General features: G+C 37.6%; 3 protein-coding genes and 1 pseudogene across 3 annotated transcripts; 1 reads left to right on the top strand and 3 right to left on the bottom strand.

Annotated features, from left to right (window-relative positions):
* Window positions 1–8417: 8417 nt before the first annotated feature.
* LOC149947470 (uncharacterized) lies at window positions 8418–8817 on the bottom strand. Its single transcript, XM_090170901.1, has 2 exons — window positions 8669–8817; window positions 8418–8607 (listed from the first exon to the last, which is right to left on the bottom strand). Exons 1-2 carry the CDS (start codon window positions 8815–8817, stop codon window positions 8418–8420), a joined length of 339 nt encoding a protein of 112 aa, XP_090027027.1.
* A 1397-nt stretch (window positions 8818–10214) lies between these two features.
* LOC149947469 (uncharacterized) lies at window positions 10215–12013 on the top strand (annotated as a pseudogene).
* Window positions 12014–19534: 7521 nt separating this feature from the next.
* LOC149947468 (uncharacterized) lies at window positions 19535–23034 on the bottom strand. Its single transcript, XM_090170900.1, has 2 exons — window positions 22447–23034; window positions 19535–19633 (listed from the first exon to the last, which is right to left on the bottom strand). The coding sequence occupies exons 1-2, from the start codon at window positions 23032–23034 to the stop codon at window positions 19535–19537; spliced, it is 687 nt and encodes a 228-aa protein (XP_090027026.1).
* A 224-nt stretch (window positions 23035–23258) lies between these two features.
* Window positions 23259–25379, bottom strand: LOC149947467 (uncharacterized). The gene has a single exon (XM_090170899.1). It carries the CDS (start codon window positions 25377–25379, stop codon window positions 23259–23261), a length of 2121 nt encoding a protein of 706 aa, XP_090027025.1.

Raw genomic sequence — 25379 nt, 5'->3', positions numbered from 1 at the left:
AATATAAATATATTGGGAAAACCAAATGACCCCGATTTTATAAGACCTTCTATTTCGATATCTTTTCCGTAATTAAAATCAATTTCGCTCGGCTCATATCGGAGCTCACCGGCCAATTATTGGTTCTTTCGATAGGCTTTGTAATGCAGATTAACATAATTAAAAACCAATCAGTTCTACCTTGCGAGAATATAAATATATCGGCCAAATCAATTAACCCCGATTTTATAAGACTTTCTATTTCGAGAACTTTTTCCGTAATTAAAATCAATTTCGTTCGGCTCGTGTCGGAGCTCACCGGCCAGTTATTGGTTCTTTCGATAGGCCTAGTAATGCAGATTAACATAGTTAAAAACCAATCCGTTCTACTTTGCGAGAATATAATATATCGGGAAAACCAATTGACCCCGATTTTATAAGACCTTCTATTTCTAGAACTTTTTCCGTAATTAAAATCAATTTCGTTCGGCTCGTGTCGGAGCTCACTGGCCAGTTATTGGTTCTTTCGATAGGCCTAGTAATGCAGATTAACATAGTTAAAAACCAATCCGTTCTGCTTTGCGAGAATATAAATATATTGGGAAAACCAAATGACCCCGATTTTATAAGACCTTCTATTTCGATATCTTTTCCGTAATTAAAATCAATTTCGCTCGGCTCATATCGGAGCTCACCGGCCAATTATTGGTTCTTTCGATAGGCTTTGTAATGCAGATTAACATAATTAAAAACCAATCAGTTCTACCTTGCGAGAATATAAATATATCGGCCAAATCAATTAACCCCGATTTTATAAGACTTTCTATTTCGAGAACTTTTTCCGTAATTAAAATCAATTTCGTTCGGCTCGTGTCGGAGCTCACCGGCCAGTTATTGGTTCTTTCGATAGGCCTAGTAATGCAGATTAACATAGTTAAAAACCAATCCGTTCTACTTTGCGAGAATATAATATATCGGGAAAACCAATTGACCCCGATTTTATAAGACCTATTTCGATAATTGTTTCCGTAATTAAAATCAATTTCGTTCGGCTCGTGTTGGAGCTCACCGGCCAGTTGTTGGTTCTTTCGATAGGCCTAGTAATGCAGATTAACATAATTAAAAACCAATCAGTTCTACCTTGCGAGAATATAAATATATCGGCAAAACCAATTAACCCCGATTTTATAAGACCTTCTATTTCTACAACTTTTTCCGTAATTAAAATCAATTTCGTTCGGCTCGTGTCGGAGCTCACCGGCCAGTTATTGGTTCTTTCGATAGGCCTAGTAATGCAGATTAACATAATTAAAAACCAATCAGTTCTACCTTGCGAGAATATAATTATATCGGCAAAACCAATTGACCAGGATTTTATAAGACCTTCTATTTCTAGAACTTTTTCCGTAATTAAAATCAATTTCGTTCGGCTCGTGTCGGAGCTCACCGGCCAGTTATTGGTTCTTTCGATAGGCCTAGTAATGCAGATTAACATAATTAAAAACCAATGAGTTCTACCTTGCGACAATATAAATATATCGGCAAAACCAATTGACTCCGATTTTATAAAACCTTCTATTTCGAGAACTTTTTTTGTAATTAAAATCAATTTCACTCGGCTCGTATCGGAGCTCACCGGCCAATTATTGTTTCTTTCAATAGGCCTAGTAATTTTTATTAAAATAGTTTAAAACCAATCAGTTCTACCTTGCGTGAATATAAATATATCGGCAAAACCAATTGACCCCGATTTTATAAAACCTTCTATTTCGATATCGTTTTCCGTAATTAAAATCAATTTCGCTCGGCTCGTTTCGGAGCTCACTGGCCAGTTATTGGTTCTTTCAATAGGTCTAGTAATGTAGATTAACATAATTAAAAACCAATCAGTTCTACCTTGCGAGAATATAATTATATCGGCAAAACCAATTGACCCCGATTTTATAAGACCTTCTATTTCTAGAACTTTTTCCGTAATTAAAATCAATTTCGTTCGGCTCGTGTCGGAGCTGACCGGCCAGTTATTGGTTCTTTCAATAGGCCTAGTAATGTTTATTAAAATAGTTAAAAACCAATCAGTTCTACCTTGTGTGAATATAAATATATCGGCAAAACCAATTGACCCCGATTTTATAAAACCTTCTATTTCGATATCGTTTTCCTTAATTAAACTCAATTTCGTTCGGCTCGTGTCGGAGCTCACCGGCCAGTTATTGGTTCTTTCAATAGGACTAGTAATGCAGATTAACATAATTAAAAACCAATCAGTTCTACCTTGCGAGAATATGATATATCGGCAAAACCAATTAACCCCGATTTTATAAGACCTTCTATTTCTAGAACGTTTTCCGTAATTAAAATCAATTTTGTTCGGCTCGTGTCGGAGCTCACCGGCCAGTTATTGGTTCTTTCCATAGGCCTAGTAATGCAGATTAACATAGTTAAAAACCAATCAGTTCTACCATGCGAGAATATAAATATATCGGGAAAACCAATTGACCCCGATTTTATAAGACCTTCTATTTCGATAATTGTTTCCGTAATTAAAATCAATTTCGTACGGCTCGTGTCGGAGCTCACCGGCCAGTTATTGGTTCTTTCGATAGGCCTAGTAATGCAGATTAACATAATTAAAAACCAATCAGTTCTACCTTGCGAGAATATAATTATATCGGCAAAACCAATTGACCAGGATTTTATAAGACTTTCTATTTCGATAATTGTTTCCGTAATTAAAATCAATTTCGTTCGGCTCGTGTCGGAGCTCACAGGCCAATTATTGGTTCTTTCAATAGGCCAAGTAATGCAGATTAACATAGTTAAAAACCAATCAGTTCTACCATGCGAGAATATAAATATATCGGGAAAACCAATTGACCCCGATTTTATAAGACCTTCTATTTCGATAATTGTTTCCGTAATTAAAATCAATTTCGTACGGCTCGTGTCGGAGCTCACCGGCCAGTTATTGGTTCTTTCGATAGGCCTAGTAATGCAGATTAACATAATTAAAAACCAATCAGTTCTACCTTGCGAGAATATAAATATATCGGCAAAACCAATTGACCCCGATTTTATAAGACCTTCTATTTCGATAATTGTTTCCGTAATTAAAATCAATTTCGTACGGCTCGTGTCGGAGCTCACCGGCCAGTTATTGGTTCTTTCGATAGGCCTAGTAATGCAGATTAACATAGTTAAAAACCAATCCGTTCTGCTTTGCGAGAATATAAATATATTGGGAAAACCAAATGACCCCGATTTTATAAGACCTTCTATTTCGATATCTTTTCCGTAATTAAAATCAATTTCGCTCGGCTCATATCGGAGCTCACCGGCCAATTATTGGTTCTTTCGATAGGCTTTGTAATGCAGATTAACATAATTAAAAACCAATCAGTTCTACCTTGCGAGAATATAAATATATCGGCCAAATCAATTAACCCCGATTTTATAAGACTTTCTATTTCGAGAACTTTTTCCGTAATTAAAATCAATTTCGTTCGGCTCGTGTCGGAGCTCACCGGCCAGTTATTGGTTCTTTCGATAGGCCTAGTAATGCAGATTAACATAGTTAAAAACCAATCCGTTCTACTTTGCGATAATATAATATATCGGGAAAACCAATTGACCCCGATTTTATAAGACCTTCTATTTCTAGAACTTTTTCCGTAATTAAAATCAATTTCGTTCGGCTCGTGTCGGAGCTCACCGGCCAGTTATTGGTTCTTTCGATAGGCCTAGTAATGCAGATTAACATAGTTAAAAACCAATCCGTTCTGCTTTGCGAGAATATAAATATATTGGGAAAACCAAATGACCCCGATTTTATAAGACCTTCTATTTCGATATCTTTTCCGTAATTAAAATCAATTTCGCTCGGCTCATATCGGAGCTCACCGGCCAATTATTGGTTCTTTCGATAGGCTTTGTAATGCAGATTAACATAATTAAAAACCAATCAGTTCTACCTTGCGAGAATATAAATATATCGGCCAAATCAATTAACCCCGATTTAATAAGACTTTCTATTTCGAGAACTTTTTCCGTAATTAAAATCAATTTCGTTCGGCTCGTGTCGGAGCTCACCGGCCAGTTATTGGTTCTTTCGATAGGCCTAGTAATGCAGATTAACATAGTTAAAAACCAATCCGTTCTACTTTGCGAGAATATAATATATCGGGAAAACCAATTGACCCCGATTTTATAAGACCTATTTCGATAATTGTTTCCGTAATTAAAATCAATTTCGTTCGGCTCGTGTTGGAGCTCACCGGCCAGTTGTTGGTTCTTTCGATAGGCCTAGTAATGCAGATTAACATAATTAAAAACCAATCAGTTCTACCTTGCGAGAATATAAATATATCGGCAAAACCAATTAACCCCGATTTTATAAGACCTTCTATTTCTAGAACTTTTTCCGTAATTAAAATCAATTTCGTTCGGCTCGTGTCGGAGCTCACCGGCCAGTTATTGGTTCTTTCGATAGGCCTAGTAATGCAGATTAACATAATTAAAAACCAATCAGTTCTACCTTGCGAGAATATAATTATATCGGCAAAACCAATTGACCAGGATTTTATAAGACCTTCTATTTCTAGAACTTTTTCCGTAATTAAAATCAATTTCGTTCGGCTCGTGTCGGAGCTCACCGGCCAGTTATTGGTTCTTTCGATAGGCCTAGTAATGCAGATTAACATAATTAAAAACCAATGAGTTCTACCTTGCGACAATATAAATATATCGGCAAAACCAATTGACTCCGATTTTATAAAACCTTCTATTTCGAGAACTTTTTTTGTAATTAAAATCAATTTCACTCGGCTCGTATCGGAGCTCACCGGCCAATTATTGTTTCTTTCAATAGGCCTAGTAATTTTTATTAAAATAGTTTAAAACCAATCAGTTCTACCTTGCGTGAATATAAATATATCGGCAAAACCAATTGACCCCGATTTTATAAAACCTTCTATTTCGATATCGTTTTCCGTAATTAAAATCAATTTCGCTCGGCTCGTTTCGGAGCTCACTGGCCAGTTATTGGTTCTTTCAATAGGTCTAGTAATGTAGATTAACATAGTTAAAAACCAATCAGTTCTACCATGCGAGAATATAAATATATCGGGAAAACCAATTGACCCCGATTTTATAAGACCTTCTATTTCGATAATTGTTTCCGTAATTAAAATCAATTTCGTTCGGCTCGTGTCGGAGCTCACCGGCCAGTTATTGGTTCTTTTAATAGGCCTAGTAATGTAGATTAACATAGTTTAAAACCAATCAGTTCTACCTTGCGAGAATATAAATATATCTGCATAACCAATTGGCCCCGATTTTATAAGACCTTCTATTTCGATAATTGTTTCCGTAATTAAAATCAAGTTCGTTCGGCTTGTGTCAGAGCTCACCGGCCAGTTATTGGTTCTTTCAATAGGCCTAGTAATGTAAATTTACATAATTAAAAACCAATCAGTTCTACCTTGCGAGAATATAATTATATCGGCAAAACCAATTGACCCCGATTTTATAAGACCTTCTATTTCTAGAACCTTTTCCGTAATTAAAATCAATTTCGTTCGGCTCGTGTCGGAGCTCACCGGCCAGTTATTGGTTCTTTCAATAGGCCTAGTAATGTTTATTAAAATAGTTAAAAACCAATCAGTTCTACCTTGCGTGAATATAAATATATCGGCAAAACCAATTGACCCCGATTTTATAAAACCTTCTATTTCGATATCGTTTTCCTTAATTAAACTCAATTTCGCTATTCTCGTATCGGAGCTCACCGGCCAGTTATTGGTTCTTTCAATAGGTCTAGTAATGTAGATTAACATAGTTAAAAACCAATCAGTTCTACCTTGCGAGAATATAAATATATCGGCAAAACCAATTGACTCCGATTTTATAAAACCTTCTATTTCGAGAACTTTTTTTGTAATTAAAATCAATTTCGCTCGGCTCGTATCGGAGCTCACCGGCCAATTATTGTTTCTTTCAATAGGCCTAGTAATGTTTATTAAAATAGTTTAAAACCAATCAGTTCTACCTTGCGTGAATATAAATATATCGGCAAAACCAATTGACCCCGATTTTATAAAACCTTCTATTTCGATATCGTTTTCCGTAATTAAAATCAATTTCGCTCGGCTCGTGTCGGAGCTCACCGGCCAGTTATTGGTTCTTTCAATAGGCCTAGTAATGCAGATTAACATAATTAAAAACCGATCAGTTCTACCTTGCGAGAATATAGATATATCGGCAAAACCAATTAACCCCGATTTTATAAGACCTTCTATTTCTAGAACTTTTTCCGTAATTAAAATCAATTTCGTTCGGCTCGTGTCGGAGCTCACCGGCCAGTTATTGGTTCATTCGATAGGCCTAGTAATGCAGATTAACATAGTTAAAAACCAATCCGTTCTGCTTTGCGAGAATATAAATATATTGGGAAAACCAAATGACCCCGATTTTATAAGACCTTCTATTTCGATATCGTTTTCCGTAATTAAAATCAATTTCGCTCGGCTCGTATCGGAGCTCACCGGCCAGTTATTGGTTCTTTCGATAGGCCTTGTAATGCAGATTAACATAATTAAAAACCAATCAGTTCTACCATGCGAGAATATAAATATATCGGCCAAATCAATTGACCCCGATTTTATAAGACTTTCTATTTCGAGAACTTTTTCCGTAATTAAAATCCATTTCGTTCGGCTCGTGTCGGAGCTCACCGGCCAGGTATTGGTTCTTTCGATAGGCCTAGTAATGCAGATTAACATAGTTAAAAACCAATCCGTTCTACTTTGCGAGAATATAATATATCGGGAAAACCAATTGACCCCGATTTTATAAGACCTATTTCGATAATTGTTTCCGTAATTAAAATCAATTTCGTTCGGCTCGTGTCGGAGCTCACCGGCCAATTATTGGTTCTTTCGATAGGCCTAGTCATGCAGATTAACATAATTAAAAACCAATCAGTTCTACCTTGCGAGAATATAAATATATCGGCAAAACCAATTAACCCCGATTTTATAAGACCTTCTATTTCTAGAACTTTTTCCGTAATTAAAATCAATTTCGTTCGGATCGTGTCGGAGCTCACCGGCCAGTTATTGGTTCTTTCGATAGGCCTAGTAATGCAGATTAACATAATTAAAAACCAATCAGTTCTACCTTGCGAGAATATAATTATATCGGCAAAACCAATTGACCAGGATTTTATAAGACCTTCTATTTCGAGAACTTTTTTTGTAATTAAAATCAATTTCGCTCGGCTCGTATCGGAGCTCACCGGCCAATTATTGTTTCTTTCAATAGGCCTAGTAATGTTTATTAAAATAGTTTAAAACCAATCAGTTCTACCTTGCGTGAATATAAATATATCGGCAAAACCAATTGACCCCGATTTTATAAAACCTTCTATTTCGATATCGTTTTCCGTATTTAAAATCAATTTCGGAGTATTAGGGTTACTCTTTTTACTCCTCCTCGAAAGGAGGTGTAGAGTTAGTAATCTAGTTTTGTCGTCTGCTTAAATTTCGTTGCACGAAAATATGACGGGAAACTTTTTATAAATAACCTTTAACCTTTAACTACTCCCTTCCTACTCCAACTCGATTTTTTCGTCAAGACAGAATTGAAGTAAAATTACGTCATATGGCTACACTTTTTAACCTTCTCAAAAAACCCAGAACAGGCGAAAAAAAAACCACCTTCTATTCTCCACCACACTCCCCCCTTTTCGGCTTTCCGTTGCTATATGCAACGCGTTTTGAAATTTTTAATGTTTAGGCTTAGTTTCTCCTTTAGATTTGACAGTCGCCAGCCAGATTTCCCGCACGGTACTGATGAGTTCCAAATAGAACGAAACCGGTCTACCGTTGGAATTTCTGGCTATTTTATTTATTTTTAATTTAGATTATTACTCGAAGATCTATTTGATCCGAGTTTCGCGTTTTTTGCTCGAAGACCTATTGGTACGAGTTATTGGTAAGTTTTTTTAATTTTTTCAAATTTGTTTAGGATACAGCTATATTATCCCTTTTATTTATGGACTAATCTACTTTTTCGCAAAGGTTACAACAGATGCCTCGGCAAAGATATTGACTTTGGTACTTGACCACAACAAAATGAACCATTGACACCAGTGTTAGAAATACTGATGTAGAATGCCCTCCGGAACCCACAATAATCATCAGATGGGTATTCAGCTCTAATCGTGTCCAAATATCCATTTAATGAAGCGATAATACGCTTGGTATCTGTAAGCTCTAAAGAGTTATTTAAAATTAAACTTCAATAAAAATTTGTATGTACAATTTTTTATTTTTGTTTTACTTTTTTTTATTGTGTGCCCTCCCCGAAACCAAATCCTAGCTAGGCTACTGACTTACATATGGATATAGCCTTCAGGCGGTTCCTCTCTGTCGCCACCTCTACCTCGTGGGATCATAATGAGCGATGTAGGCCAACTCCAGCATGAGCCGATTTAGGCAAACGTTGCGAAAATCCGCATGCTGGGTTATGCAACTTCCATGCGTTATTTTGCTATCCACAGAGGGCATCTCACGACAACACTGACTTTCAGTGTATGTGGGCATTGAGTGGCATTCGCCACACGTACACCTGGACAAAATATTCTTTAGATTGTTATAATTTAATTAGATATAAATTTCTATGTTCTTACCAGTCAGTGTTGTCCAATCTATCGTGAGGTTCAATATTACGCTCAACATCAATATTTTCAATGGGTACACCATCAGCTTCCTCCACCGGCGCCAAAGGTTCAAATTGGTATGGTAACACACCAACTTCAATTTCATCGCCAAGGTTCATGTTGTCTTCATCATCTACTTCTGAATCGCTATCTTCAAAATTGTCTATAATACTGGTATCATCCGAATCGTTCCCAGATACACCCGAAAAAATTCTTCGTCGCTACTAACGCTAGCCATTGTTAAGAGCTTAAGCCTCGTTTCTTTCGAATTGCTCGACTCTACGGCGCACTGTACGCCGCGCACGGAGCACGAGCACCGTATAAAAATTCTGTTAGTAGCATCCCATTGTTCAATAGGGTTTTTTTTTGTTTTCGTACACGGAATTAGTAGCATCATAGTGGCATCAAGAATTTGTATGCAAGCCTAAACTCTTATGTTGGGTAAAGCGACCAATGAGATAACTCTTTGTCAATGACGTCAATGACCACGGCAAAATTCAAAAAAAAAATTCCCGTTCTTTTAATTATTTCTAATTATCTACGAAACGTAAAGTAACGAAACTTTATATTCGGGTATTTTAAACGTAGTTTCTTCGTTTAAAAGTAATATTAAGGCGGTAACGAATAATTTGATACTTGCTCTTTAAATTAACAAAGCAACAATATGAGAAATAGCAAATACAAAATTTAAAATTATTAGAACGCTCACGAAACGTAAAATATACATGCGAGAAACTATTTTATAGACAAAAACCAACCCATTGCATTATAGGTTTTAAACAATCAAATTTATATGGAAAACAAAAGTTAAAGCGAAAACCAAAACTATAAGTGAAAACACTAATAAAAACTGCGTGGGCTCATGACGACAACCCAATGAAGCCGATAAAAATCAATGCAAATAAAAAATCGTAGACATGAATTATCCCCCACATTATCAACACTTTCGATAGACGAAATAAAACAAGAAAAATAACCAATAGAAAGATATATAATAACATAAGCTATGATAATAATAACCTAACCAAGTAACAAGTTAATTAAAATACTTAGGAGTCAAGAAAAATCAATCTAAATACCCACAGTAATAAACATGGTATTAGCAGAAATATGCAATACAAAATATATAATAATAACCCAATCAAACAACCTGGTAATTCAAATACTTAAAAAACCAGAAAATGTCAATCCATATACCCACGGTAGTGAAAATTGTAATAGAAAAAACCAAAAATACCTTACCGTTAACAATTCCCGGCTTATAACGCACACAAAAAACCCTTAACTGAATAGGTAGCTTGTTCGTAGCGTCATAGGCATACGTCATAGCTAAGCTCCGCCTTAAAACGGCCGCCATATTATTTTGATACGTCACAGGTTCGCGGTAAAAAACCACGTGATCATTCTAGCGGTGCATCGGGTTTTAATTTAAGCCTTAGCTACAACGTTGAACTTATACCTTGTAAGATAAAGTAAACGTTTGAATTAAATTCGTATAATATTAGAGTTTTCTACAATGTCTAAGTGTATAATCAGTAGTTGTAACAGTAGAAGAAATTGGAAGAGTACGCTGTCATATTTTAAAATACCAGCCGCAATTACTAATCAGTGCGCTAAAACTAAGGAACTATCAACATTACGGAGGCTGAAGTGTTTTGAGATTATTAATCGTGAGGATGTTAATGAGCACACAGCAAAACCAAGTACAGTTGTTTGTGGATTACATTTTATTTCTGGTAAGTCTAGGCTTTTTTCAGCTGCTAAACCTTGGATTTAATACAAATTAAATTACAGGAAAACCTGCCCAATTGTTTGATGATTCAAATCCTGACTGGGTACCAACTTTGAAATTGGATGATAGAAACGAAAAGGTTATTTTCCAAGGTGTTTCTCCAGGAAATACTAGAATGAAACGGCGTTTACTCTTTGATATGAACAGCCCACCCAGTAGGCCACCCAAATCTTCAAACTGCTTATCTAAAACTGTTTCCGGAAGAGGAGCATTTGGAGTGGTTAATAAAGAAAATTCTGAAGAAGATAGTGAGCTTGTAATAAACCATGGAACTTCTGTTATTGATTGTGGAACTTGCATCTCTCCTATATTAATAGATGGCTATAATGCCACTATGAATAACTCGGCTCCGATTGTATATAGCTCTACTCCAGCTACGTATAACTCAACTCCATTACTGTATAGTTCAGTTTCGACCAAGGACAGCTCAACATCAACTGGCGATGGATCAGTGTCAACCAAGGATAACTCAACGTCAACCTCTAATGTGTCGGTGTCAATTACTACAAATATTGATCCCTACAATTATACGCGCAGTGTGAAATGTCAAAATGATCTCTTGGCGTGTGAAATAGTTGCTCTAGAGGAAGATAATTTGTGTTTGCGAGAAGAATTGTACGCTCTTAGACAAAAAGCACTGCAATTTGAATTCAAGGAGAAGACTTTTGAAGAAAATGACGAAATGGTAAAATTTTACACTGGCTTGCAATCGTTTACAATTCTAATGAATATATTCAAATTTGTTTGCACAAGTGTATCCTTTTCATATCGCAACTCTTTGACTCAGTTTCAAGAATTTATTATTTTTCTAATGCGCTTACGATTGAATTTACCTTTGAAAGATTTAGGGTACCGTTTTCAAATTTCTGAATCAACGACAAGTAGAATATTTGATAAGTGGCTTGAAGCCATGTATAAACGCCTATATAATGTTGTTTACTGGCCTGTACGGGAAGATCTTTATAAAACAATGCCACCAGACTTCAAAAATGCTTTTGACAGTGAGGTAGCGGTCATAATAGATTGCTTCGAGGTATTCATAGATAGACCAACGTCACTCCTTCCTAGAGCCATAACGTGGTCGCAATACAAACACCACAATACTTGTAAATTTCAAGGTTCTGTTAGTTTTATTTCTGATGGCTGGGGGGGACGAACTAGTGATAAATTCTGGTTTACTAAAACATTTGTTGCCTAATGTTTTGGTTTTGGCAGACCGGGGATTTAATATTGCTGAAACCTTAGGCTTCTGTTGTGCTAAATTAGCAATACCAGCATTTACCAAAGGAAAAGATCAACTACCGGCTTTGGAAATCGTGAATACTAGGAAAATAGCGCATCTACGAATTCATGTAGAAAGAGTTATAGGCTTGGTTAGAAATAAAACTCAAATATTACAAGCTTGCCTGCCGGTTGAAATGGTAACTAAAAAGGAAGGTGACAATGTTACGCCCCTTGATAAAATTGCTAGAGTTGCTTGTGCGTTGACAAATTTATGTCCCTCGGTACATGTTGTTAATTAGTCCATGCTCGGTAGTATACCCATATAAAAAAACAGTAAATTGGTTTTTGAAATTTTTTATGTAAATCTTGAAAATGCAATTAAAAATACATTTCTTTGGAATTAAAAACTTTTTAAAATAGTAAATGAAAATGAAAGACCTTTTTTAATAGTTTTTATCAAACAAAAATTCTTTAAAATCTGTGAACGCACTTTCGATTTAACAACTAATGGAGAACAGTGCGACATCTATGTTTTACAGCACGAATGAGCTACTTTTTACTTATAATTATTTTTTAAAAACCATGTACAAAAACAAACCCTGATCTAAAATTATAAATTTAAAAACTTCTAAAACGTTCTGTTAATCTGTCTAATATCACAAAGTTAATTTTATATTGCTATTTTCATAACAGGAACATTACCATAAATTCATCACTTAAGTTTTTTTTTTGGTAGAGCTCTTTCGTTTTGATTTAGAGATATTGAACTTTCTGCAGTCTGGGCAAAACCACTCTTTACATTTTGGAGCTTTTTTTATTTTTAAACAATCAAAATGAAACCATTTTTTATCACAGTCTTTGTTGTCGCAACAAACCATATTCCCACTTTCGGGCTGCTGGCAAAAACAGTACAGTTTGTTGGTTAAATTCAACGTATTTATATCGTTGGTTCCAATATCACTTAATACATGTTTGGTCGAAAACCATTTACTTAGAAGCTCTGGCAAAATTGCTTCCTTAAAAAAATGTGTTGCTTTTGTCTCGCATTCTAGCCAAAATGGTAAATCTCGATAAATTCTTTCTACTAGGACTTCTTTAGTGGTCCAAAACACAAAATCACAATAACTAGCTTTGCAAACTCTGATCTGGGTTTGAATTTGATAGTAATACTCATGGGTGGGTGATAAATGAATAGATTTATCTTAATTTTGGCGTAAACAAGAAGTGTTTACTTTTTGAGCTAAAATTTCTGCTACTGTGTAATCTTTGAACTTAAATGAACATTTAATTTCACATATTCCTACTCCACAGCATTGACACGATAAATTACCATCTGGCGAAGCTCCAAAAAATGGTAGATCTGGATCAATTACGAATCCAGAATCAGCTATTTTGAAGTTATCATGTTTTCCCTTCCAAACTTGATCGTAAGCTGCTTGACGGGCAAACTTTTCTTTTTTGAATGCCCCATTTAGTCGCTGCAGTTGTAAAGGCTTGTTTGTCAGGGTAGCATATGGTTTTGGTAAGGATTTGCCAGATGTGAATGGCATGCACTCTTCATCCGTGATGCAGTAATTCTACCAGCTCTTTGGTTCAACCATTCCTTGCATTTGCTTTGCAGCCTAGTGGCTTCTTCAATTTTATTTGCGAATTCTTCAGTGATGGATATTTCTTTAAATATTTCTTCTGATTTTTGTAACAATTTATCCCACGATAAATCTTGGTTATCATTTTTAAATACTGCGTTAAATGAGAGCTTGACATTGAAGGTGGTATGAATGCGTGGCTGTATTTTGGCAAAAGTATCAGAGAAACCGACCCTTCGTTGCTATCAAAGCAACTTGTAAATAAAATGTCCAATTCATCCTTACTTGCAATTTCAACTTGAAAACGTTTCTTCGGGTTTGCTGTGATGTTTGTAACCCTTCAGGCATACTTATTTTTTTATTTACTTTTGTTACTAGTGTTATTTAAATACGCTCATGATTACGCCACATGATTCTCTTATATATAACAATATTTATGTTAAAAGCCCCCTTTTTATAGTAACGATTAATTAATCAATACGCTCGATACATCAAAATAACGGAAATCTTCACCCCCAACCGATAACAATTATCCCAAATTGACTAAATTAATTTACAATTAACATTAAAATTAAAATTAAATAACTTCGGAACGATCTGTTGGAATTAAGTGAAATTTATAAGGATCATAGCAAATGATCTACCCTCGCCCTTAAACATAAAATTAAGTTGATCATTTAAATAGTATAGGTCAAATAAATTATAAACTAAATCCCCGCCTTCCACAAGGCTAATATTTAATCCGTCGCCAAGGTGGTGCTAATTAAAGGCTTTCCTCTTCGTGGCTCAGTATTTCCCAACATACGTAGACTTGCTGGCGCGGACGCATAAAATACCTTCAACAATCACGAGGTGCGCCCGGGCAAGGTCTACTTTAATTACTTAATACCCTCAGCGGACCGCGACTCCATGGAGATATTTCCGAGTGGCTATTGTCCGTTCAGGCTTCCAGGTAACCCTAAAGAGACCAGAGAAGCGAGTTTGGCCTACTCCAAGATAGAAACTGATACCCCCGCTTATATCCGTTGTCAAGGGCCGAATTTCAACCCCGGATGTTTTCTTCAAAAACAAAAGTAATGGAAAGACCTCTGAAACCCCCGCAACCACGTGAAACCAACCAGCCAATGACCACTGGAAAAAGTGAAGTCACCAATTATTTTTATTTGAATGTTAAAATTGTGGTCAGAGCATTTGAATGTCCCGCGCTAATGATTGGAAATCAGAATTAGATTTCCATTTCTCTTTCGTTTATTATTTTGTGTTCCGTAGAGTGTATAATATTAACCCACGCCCTAATTTACTGTATTGCATTTTAATTCCCGCGCTATAATATCCTTACCGTCCGATATTTGTTCATTGTATGTATATATATTTTAATACGTAAATAAAGATTTTTGGAATTTAATCGCAGGCAAAGTGTTACCAGACTGAAATCCGAACCTCCCCCTTTTTTCCCCCTTCCCTTATTTTATAATCATTCTCTCGCTCCGATATCTTTCACCCCACCAAAGGCCACGACTTGCAATTACCATCATCTTCCCTTAGCCTTGGAGAAAGTATCGTTGAGATCGTTAATTGGTTAAACAATAACGAAAACGAGAAGAAGAGGTTATATGTTACATTCCGTTGGACTTGTATTATTTTCATATTCGTTGCTAATCGAGTTGATTGCTTCATCTAGGTTACGCTTCTTTTTCTTTGCAGATGTAAAATTGACGTCCTTTAATGGTAAATAAGAGACCGCTTTCAAAGAGGTAGGCAGCCAAGAGTTGGCCTTACTGGTACAAGTCACAGAATCCCTAATTTTCACCCCCGTTTCAACTGCAAAAAGAAGTGCACCCACATGAGAGCACGCCTCTCCACATCCGGTCATACAGGTACAATGTGCCATTAAAACTTCTCCGTCCATCTTAGCGAGAACCCAGGCTCTAAGTGGTGCTTCTCTAAGTGACTGAGAATGATTAACCTGGGTTGTAAAGAGAGTATAATTAGTCAAAAAGGAACCAATAACGCTGTATAATTCATACGATACCTTTCCAAGAAGGAGGATATTTCCATCGGGTAACTTCTTTGCGATAATGTCATTTTGCACCCACCCGCTAGTAAAAAAATTGTGAGCATCCAAACTCTTATAGGCTTTCATTTGTGCTGGCGACAAAAAACTTATTGCTAAGACTAGATAGTTGACTATATCTAAATTTTCTATCTTGGGCCATATATCTATATTGAAGCCCAAGGCTTGTTGCACATTCCTAACGTTGCGACCCATATCTTCCACACAAAATTTTTTTCTTCAGATACCTTATTTTATCACAGTTTAATAGTTTTTCTGCATAACCATCGCAAAATGGTATTTTATAATCACTTTTTGGAGGCATACCAAATATTTAGGAACTATGGACCAAGAGGTCGTCTGCTTAAAAACGATCACATGAACAAAAATCACGTGATCAAGAATGGCGTCGAAATGAAATGGTGGATCCTTCACTCGTTACCATGGAAACGAAACTAGGACACACCCACGAGCAAGCTACCTATAGTCAAAAGCAACATAAGACCCAAAAGTGTGTCAACTCTACCTTGGGGCTCTTTAAAATATTTACTGAGAGATAGTCTCACAATAGACTACATAACCTACAAGTTGGAATAGTACTAGCAACTTTATATTTAGTGTAGGTCTGGCGCGATTTTATCTCTTCGATTTATTCTCCCGTAGACATACGTTCTAAAACGCCTCACTCGGCGGCGCTGAAGTGGAGGAAATTTCAAATTTTGATGACCTATTTTCAACCCCCTCTCCCACTCCCTCTTTTTACTTCGCGACAAGGTCTCGTTAAACATTATACCGTACTGACACACTTTTTGGTCTTATGTCGCTTTTGCTATAGTTAAGGCTAAACAACAGCGCATATCTCAAAATAAATAGAACCCATAGAACCAACGTAACCCATTAATAAAAATGTATCGCACATTTAAAGCTGATAAGAAAACACGTAAAATAAATTACGAAGTTACGACTTACGAGTAATGTAAGCAAAACGAAAAAAGCGCGTTGTATAGCCCTTGAAATTGTATTCATAAATGACCCTTAAAGGGAATAGAACCTCCAACACGTTCTTTATGGAAGACCCCATCAATTTCCTTTATTCCCTTCACAATCAGCGATTATCAGCGCCGCAAGTGTGAAAAGCCATGGGAGGCAGCGGACAATATTGGAACCCTCGGGAGGGCGACAGAAATACCAGAGGTTATATTCCCTTTAACGGTTCAAAGGTACCGATAGACAAAAAACTAACTAAGTGGAGCACCCACGGGTTCTACCCTTTAACCCTTTTTTCTCTGCTGACTGCGCTTAAACAAGATTTCACCTTTATAATTCCATACGTAAAACATGTAAGACTTTAAAAAATATTAATATACTCTTCCGCTTAAGTTGAGTTTATAATTTTCAATGAAGCGTAACATGTATTGGTGGTACTGTGGTAGAACACTCGCCTATCATGCAGGAGGGCTAGGGTTCGAAACTCACCCGATGCGATCGCAAAATTATTCCATGACGTATACTGTGAATATTTGGTGGAAACCCATTTGGACGTTGAGACGTTAACCATAACACTCGGTCCCCCCAAACGTCAAAGATTCGTCACGTACAATCAGAATTCCCATAAGAAAGTTATACTACACACAATAACAAAAAGGGGGCTCTTTTGTAAAAACCTTTTCCTTAATTCCAAGAAACTGCGAACGCAGTGATTACACCATGCCTCGAAAATGCGTACGCGTTCGCAGCGCGGACAGACAGACACGGTGATTGTAAAACCCCTCTGAGAGGTAATTATACTACACCCAAAAACAAAACGAGGGCTCTTTTGGAAAAACCTTTTCCCTAATTCCAAGAAACTGCGAAGGCAGTGAACGCAGTGATTACACTTTGCCCCGAAAATGCGTACGCCTTTGCAGCCCAGATAGACAGACACACCCACAGACACGGTGATTGTAAAACCCCTCCTAGACATAGTCCCCTCGGAGAGGTAATTATACTACGCCAGGAATTCATATCTCTAACTTGGAATAGTTATCTCGCCCGATTTCCGTCTCTATCTAGGGGACCGTTTTTTTCCCCATCATTTTGACGTCAGAGCATTCTGTGTTTTCTCATACGATTTTCAATGGTATTAAATCCTAGTTTCAGATAATTTCATCCCCCAGTGTCGAAAAAGGGTTCAAACATCTTTTTGCTTCTCCCTTCGCTATCGCTCTATTGATAGCGACAGTCACCTCTCAATTCGGACTTCGCGCTTCTCAAGGGCATTGTAACTGCTGACAATTTTGACAGCGCTAACAATACCGGACTTAATCCTTCCACATGGAGAGGTCGGGAGAGCGAGCTGACCCGTCGCTATCAATACACCTTTTTGGTTTTAATTACGCGCATGCGCTTACGGCCCAATGTTTCTTAGAAGCAGACGACGCCATCTCTCCCTATGTTAACCATGGATAACGAATGTTTAGTGAAACTTATAATAAAACGTTGAAAGTGTTATAACAAATTTAGGAATTAAATTTAAATGAAAAAAAGTGATTATATTACTGAATTTAAGAAAAAAAGAGCGAACACGAGAAAATATTACATGTAAGTGGTAACAGGTACGGTTTGCCGGACTTAGATCATGATGAAAATCTAGGCCTTGACGAAAACGTGGATGTTGCTCGGCCTTCTATTTCTACAGAAGTTGGAAAGCAGTAGCACATTAAACTATTTAGTATTTTGTTAAAATTTGAGGAAGCTCTACAATTTTTGTGTGGTGAGTTGATAGTGATATCGATTAATTTATTCCTGCTTTAATTCGTGACTAATTTTTCAATCTAAATAAATAAATTAATGGGCAGTTTCTTTGCATCAAATCAAGATGTTACCCATCTATGAGATCTGTCAGTTACCTTGTGGTTATGGTACTTGACCCAGAGGCGTACTGTGGGTAAATGGTGACCGGTTCTAGATAAAACAAATTATAATTAGCTTTGATATTCTAAAGATAGGAGTGTTTTTGGCGCACGGTTCAAAATGTACTCCTGAACCCAGGCTGGTACGCCTCGGACTTGACAATTTTTATAGAACTATTTGTGGTGGGGCTTGCGATTTGGTTATTGGGTATAATTGTGTCTTATATTTTCTGTAACTTATTAGCAAGTTCTAAAATTTTTCTAATGGTTTATATATTTTTGGTATATTATAACATCAGAGTCATGCAGGTTCGCTACTCTTTTACATGGAAAGGTACACCGGAGTGGAACAATAACTGATATGGTTTACTCTACCCACTTCATTAGGATTACTAAGGATTTAAGTTTTAAGAGATTGAAAATTATAAACTCCTGTATCTTTATTTTTATAGGAAATTTAAAAATAATTTCAATGTGATATAAAATTATACAGCTAACTAAAACAAAGTTCCTTTCTAAGCTCTTTTAGGTTTTTTTATACATTAATATTTGACTCAGATTAGAATTGTGAGATTTCTAACATTGATTTTGTGAAATGGAAATGTAAAATATATTCTATTTTTCTATGGTATATTGCTGACCTGCGTGTGAATATTAAACAACTCCTGTTGTAAGTTAGAAACCAACAAATCTAGAAATTTAAAAAACATTTTTAAAGAAAATTAGTTAATTACTTCGTAATACTTAAAAATGTTTAACTACATTGGTACTAATTTTAAATTTTAATTACTGATTTAATTTTTGGAATGATTCTGACTAATATAAGGCTCAGATTGGGCTCAACTGCAAATTGTAGACTCGGAATAAATTTAAGACTCGAATTGGACTTTCAGTCTCATCATGACAGTGATAAATTGATCCACAATAGAGTAATATCGCTCTGTAGCTTTGGGCTATGGCCGCCATTTTGAGGGCAATTTTTTATCTATAGGAAAAAGCATGGGTGATGTTTCCTCTTTCAGTGCTCTAATGCTCTCGTAAAGTTCGGTTCTCAAATTCAGGTTGAATCATCTGTAGTCTGTCTGGGTTCCTTTATAACAAAACTTTAATCGAAAAGCCTCGGGTAATAGGTTAACTTCCGTAGGCACATTTCCATTCATTTCTGGATAAAATTTTCATGCAAATTATCTATTGGTGATATGGTTGTCTTTTTAATACTATCTTGTGGTGGTGTACGGTGGGACGAGTTTTCAACTTCTTTAGAATAGTTTTCCATATTATCTTCTATGGTTATATCTCTACAAGTGACATGTAATTATTATGAACATTTTGTGATATACCAAATCTTTGCTGCTGAACCAATTCATTCATAAAAACTTTATACTCTTCCTAGAAAGAAGGCATAATCGAATTATCTCTAGAAATTTAAGTTACTAAAAACTTAAAAAGGCTTAAGTTAAGGAACCAAATTCATTTAATATTTCGTAACTATCCAATTTCATATTTATTTATTCATATCTAGCTGACTTTCTTCCCCACTAATTCACGTTTTGATTGGAGTATTATTATACTAGATGGTAAATTTAGCGTTGGAATCCAGTCCTTGGGCTCCGAAAATGTCTGCTACAAACCCTCAAACTCGGCGTTGGGCTCCAATTTTTTCTGTGTTTTTTTCTTGCCTAAAGGCGAGTTATCTTCTTTGGAAAGCGATTAAATATAATTAATTGAGCTCCATAAATACTTTTACAACCAAAGATACTGCATCAAACCATATTTAATTTAATAACTTGTGTTTCGAAGTTACCCCTGAATTTTCCCCATACAAAATAGCTGGCGCGATTTCAAATATGGCGTCTAAAAGAAACAAGAATATGTTTGGCGCATGCTCACGTCCCTTCCCCTTCTCCGCCCCATTTTCTCGAAATGGCCGGGAGTCGAACAACAATTATGCAAATTTAAATTTTATACACAAAAATATTACGACTGACCAAGAAAAATTATTTACACTTAACAATTTAACCACAATCACCAGAAATAATGATTTATTGAAATTACCAATATGTAAAACTTCAAAATCAATTAATTCAATATTTTATCGCGGTGTAAAAATGTATAATGAAATGTATGAAACGATAAAAGATGTAAAAAATTACTCCTCTGTTAAACGAATTTTTAAAAAACAAGCTTTTGAAGACTTTTTCAAATAATGTTAAGGAGTCCTTAAATCTCAAACGATAATTTGTGTAATTAGCTCCAATCTAAAAATAATGCTTACTTCTTAATGTTGTTCCGTTATGTAACTACATTCTTTTTTTTTAACTTTACATTTAACTGTTAATTTTACGAGTTTTTTTTTCCTCATTTGATAGTTATTTATTATATTTACTCAAAAAAGCGAGGGCTATAAGTCACATGCTGACTTGGCCCTCTTACTACAAAAATATGTAACAAATTTAAAATAAAATGATTTGATTTGATTTGAAAACTACAGTTGTAAAAACGGGAGGTTGCGCGAGGTAAAAACTCCTAAAGAGGGGAGACGCGTGCGAGGGGGCGATTTTTTTTTCTCATAGACGTCACTGAAAACGGTCCCCGAGATCTTACCATAGGGAATACGGCCGGATAACCATTAAAAGTTAGAGGTATGAATTCCTGACTACGCTCAATAACCCTTTTCGCAAACCTAGGGGTCGTAATGGGGGATAAACGCTCACGCATGCGCAAATAGCTGTTGGGGGCCAAGTTACCAGACGATGGTTTGTTATTGTGCGGGAATTTAATGCGGTTTGATAACGCTGCGTGACCATTTAAGTTTAATCGTGTATATTTATGTTATATCAACATAGTTTTTACTTAAATAAATATAAATGTATCGTTGTCGTGATATTTTGAACTGTTTTCTAAAAGGAAACTAACAGAATTTCCCAGAAGAAGCGATTATAACTAAGCCTTGGAGATATGCCATCTCGCTGTGTAGTGGGTTGCAAAAGTCACTCTACCTATGGTGATAGTAATATTAAATTTATTTAATCGTACGTATAGAGTGGAAAGCTGCACGGGATGATAAAGTTTGCAGCAGGCATTTTGTTAGTGGGTATCCAGGGTGCGAACCATCGGATGTTGACTGAGTACCAACACTTTTTATGAAACCTATTATAAAGTTACCCATAAAAATTCTGTATCTGAAAACAGTGTAGAGAACGATTCTTTTGAAATAATTAACCCATCTGATGCGAACTTGAGCAGTAATGTCTTAGAGCGCTCACGAGAAAGTAGATATGAAAATCGGATAAAAAATAAGGTATGCTTTTACATCTCTAAATTATTGACTCGGAACTAATTATTAATGTAATATTTTATAGAGAAAATTGGAAAAAGAGTTATTTGATAGAAATTGGGACAATTTATCTCTTCAATCATCACATTCATTTCATGACTATGTTGGAGACAACCAGTTTCAACCTGTATTTATTGAAAATAATGAAAAATCCTTACGAAGTAATTTTTAAGTTGTTTCCGTTAAATATCAATAATCTCACTTCTTTATTTTGGTTAGGCTTTGGCTTACAAACCATGACTGATCCTCATGTGGAAGAAAATGTTAAACTGAAGCAAGAAATACAGGAGTTGAATAATATCAAACGCTACCGAGTCGCATTTCATATTTTTTTCTTTAGCCAAAAAGTGATACTCGCACATTAACTTACTTAAAAAACCATAGAAATACAGCAAATGTAGGCATTCCTGTGTATAATTTCGAAACATTATCATCATTCTGTACTTTTTCAACAGACCAACTTTTTTTGCGATTGATATTATTCAGCTCCTGTATTTCTTGCTTCAGTTTAACATTTAACGGCCAACTTATTATTATTAAGAAAAATACAAGTTACGAAGCTAGAATAGCTTGTATATAACCCACAAGTGGAAAAGCAAGAAAAAAAAAATTAAACGGTAGAATGGAGAAACTCCCGAGTGCGGCTGCGGAAAGTCCAACGAGATTGAGCAGAAAGTACATCTGCGGGGAGGGAGTTCCAAGTTTGGATAGCACGGAAAGCAAGGTGCCATTGACGTTGTTTGGTCCGGGCCCGTGGTTTGAATATTTTCGCTGCATGACCCCTGGTCTTGCGAAGAGTGTCTAATTTGAAGAAGGTGGACAACTGGAGAGCAGACTGACCCGACCACATGCTCCAGATACACACCAGGTCATTAATCGCGTGTCTGAGAAGCGGGGAGTCCAGCTTGAGGGCCTCATTCCGCGCAACCGGAGGAAGGCACTCAAGGCCCTTAGTGAGTTTAGTAAAACGGTTGTGGGCTTTTGTAAGGTTGTCCCGGTCCCCTTGAAGGGGCGGGCTCCACACTTCGGATCCAAAGTTGATATAGGGCAAGACAAGGGAGTTGTACAGGGTACGTATCAGCCGTGGGGAGCGAAAATAAAAAGAGCGACGTGTCAAGCCGGTGATAGAATTAATCTTTTTAACAGCTTTTGTGCAGTGGTGACTGAAGTTGAGGGAGGAGTCCACCCAAACTCCGAGATCGCGCACCGGAGAATCACTGGTCGAGATAGTAGAACCACCCAAAAAGTACGAAGCACAGGGATTAGAACGCCCAAGGTGGTGCACTCCACATTTAGAGACATTAAATTCCATTTTGTGAGCGTTAGCCCAGGCCGCCACAGCCTGGAGGTCTTGATTGAGGCGCTGTTGATCTAATGAGGTGGAAACCTGGTTTGCTAATTTTGAGTCGTCGGCAAATAAGTAGAGTCGAGAGTGCTGGACCACCTGCGGCATGGAATTGATGAAAACGGTGAAAAGGATCGGACCAAGCACACTCCCCTGGGGAACCCCTGTGAGAGGAGTTTGTGGTGGTGAAGCATACCCTTGAAGGACAACAGAATGCCGACGCCCGATGACGAAGTTGGAGAGCCATGTGAGAGCAGCTCCCGTAATTCCGGCTTTCTGCAGAGCAGCAATCAATTCAGGATGGGGAATGGTATCGAACGCTTTTCTGAAGTCTAGATAAATGACATCGACAGGCTTCCCTCATCCAACCAGGTGGTCCAGTCGTTGGTGGCGGACAAGAGATTAGTGGTGCAAGAATGTTTGACGCGAAATCCATGTTGAGACGGATGGAGAAAACTGGTGACCTCCAGGAAGGCACGGATGGGTTTATCAACCAAGCGTTCTCCAATTCGAGCAACGTGACAGGTGTTGGCAATAGGGCGGTAATTGGCAGGGTTGTCACGGGAGCCAGCTTTATGAATCGGAGTGATGTTGGCACTCTTCCATTGCTGGGGTACAATCCCTGTAGTGAAACTCATATTGTACATGATGCATAACGGAGAGGCGAGCGCATTGGCTAGGAGTTTAAGCAGAAACGGGTGTAGCCCATCGGAGCCAGCAGATTGGGTAGAGTTCAACGACAGCAGTTGTTTGTGTACATCAGCCGCGGTACAAGAAAAGGAGTCGAGAGAAGGCTGGGTACTGCCCGGTGTGGGAGGCACAGTAGAGGGCGAAAATGATTGATTGACAGTAGAGGAAACAGAGATGAAATGGTCAGTGAGGATAGTAGCCATCAAACTAGGTTCAGTGACAAGTTGGCCATCAGAGGCCCTCATCGCTGTAATGGTGAATTTAGTTCGCCGCAATCTATTAACATGACTGTAGAAGACCTTCGGATTGGAAGCAATTTGCGCAGTGAGGTCAGCTCCAAATTTGCGCTTAAAGTTCCGACTAGCATTAGTTACGGCATTCCTGGCACTTTTGTACGCAGCGTAGTCCTTTTCAACCCGAGATTGGGAGTACCCACGGCGTTTAGAACGCACGTACTTCGCCCAGGTAGTGGTTTTAAAAAAAAAAGATTTCTGGAAGCGTGCAGAGAAATGAGCCGGACGAAGAGGACGGATGACCCGAAGAGGAACAAAACGCTGAATACCGTCATGAAGGATGGCCGAAAAACGGGACCAGCAGAATTCAACATCGCCAGAGCCAAATTCAGCTCGCCAGTCGACCTGGGAGATAAAGGTACCGAACGAGTCGTAGTTCCCTCTGAAGAAGTCACGACATTGGCGGTGAGGCACCGATGGTGTTGGGCAGGCGATGCATAAGAGAATGACATTGTGGTCACTTTTACCCAGCGGAGGGAGCTGTTTGACATCGTAGACAAGGTGTTCTTCAATAGAGAAGACAAGGTCCAGTGTACTAGGGCGCTGGAAGACATATCCCAAACGGGTGTGACAGTAGATGGACTGTGTTAAGTTGGCGTCAGTGACCATTTCGAAAAAACGCTTAGTGGCGGCATCAGCTGGGGGAACAGTGCGTCCTAAGGACCAGTTTACGTAGGGATAGTTAAAGTCCCCCAGCAGTATTAACTCCGAGCGAAGAGTTGCATTGAAGCGGAGAGTGGCTTGTAGGACGTCTAGCAGTTTAGTGTGGTTGTCAAAGGAGGGAGACCGGTAAAGAAGGCAGAACAGGAACGAACGTCCCGGGACGGAACACTGAACAATCAGGAAATCCAGCCCGTACTGGGAGGAGAGGGTGTCTGAGTCAGATGGTGACAGGATATGGTGCTGCAGCACAGTGCAGGAAGTAGGAAACATGAGAGCGACACCCCCTCCCTTTTGGGAACCAGAGCGGTCCTGGCGGAATATAGTAAACTGCGGCAGCCTCAGTTCGCCATCAAAGACCTCAGGTTTGAGACCAGTTTCCGTGAGAGCAACTATATCGACGTGGTTGGTGTAGATTATAGAGGCAAGTTCCGACGTCTTGTAGGTGGTTAGAGTACAGGGGTTGGTCAGCAGAAGCAAAAGCGGTTGACGTCGGGAAGAGTCACTCAGTGAGTTGGGAATAAACAGCCCCGAAAGGGGGTTCAGACAAGAAGATTGAGGAGTATTAGCAGTATTTACAGGAACCGCAGGAAGACAACCATCCTGAGTCGAATCAATAGCCGTGACAAGAACATTATCGTGCTTGGACGAATCCACAGGGTTAGTTAGAGATTTCCAGTCAGTTTCCGGGCAATTTAGTAAAGTTGGCAAAAATGATAGCTCACCTCGCTTTTCACAGGTACGGAGGCTTCGAGCGTTTAAAAGTAGATAGTTTGAGGAAGGGAAAGGCGCAGGAGGAAGGTTACCCAT

The sequence above is a fragment of the Leiobunum rupestre genome, chromosome 4, assembly GCF_980474605.1.
Source record: "Leiobunum rupestre chromosome 4, qqLeiRupe1.1.hap1, whole genome shotgun sequence".
Classification (NCBI taxonomy): domain Eukaryota; kingdom Metazoa; phylum Arthropoda; class Arachnida; order Opiliones; family Sclerosomatidae; genus Leiobunum; species Leiobunum rupestre.
This window is presented reverse-complemented; position numbering and strand designations above follow the sequence as displayed.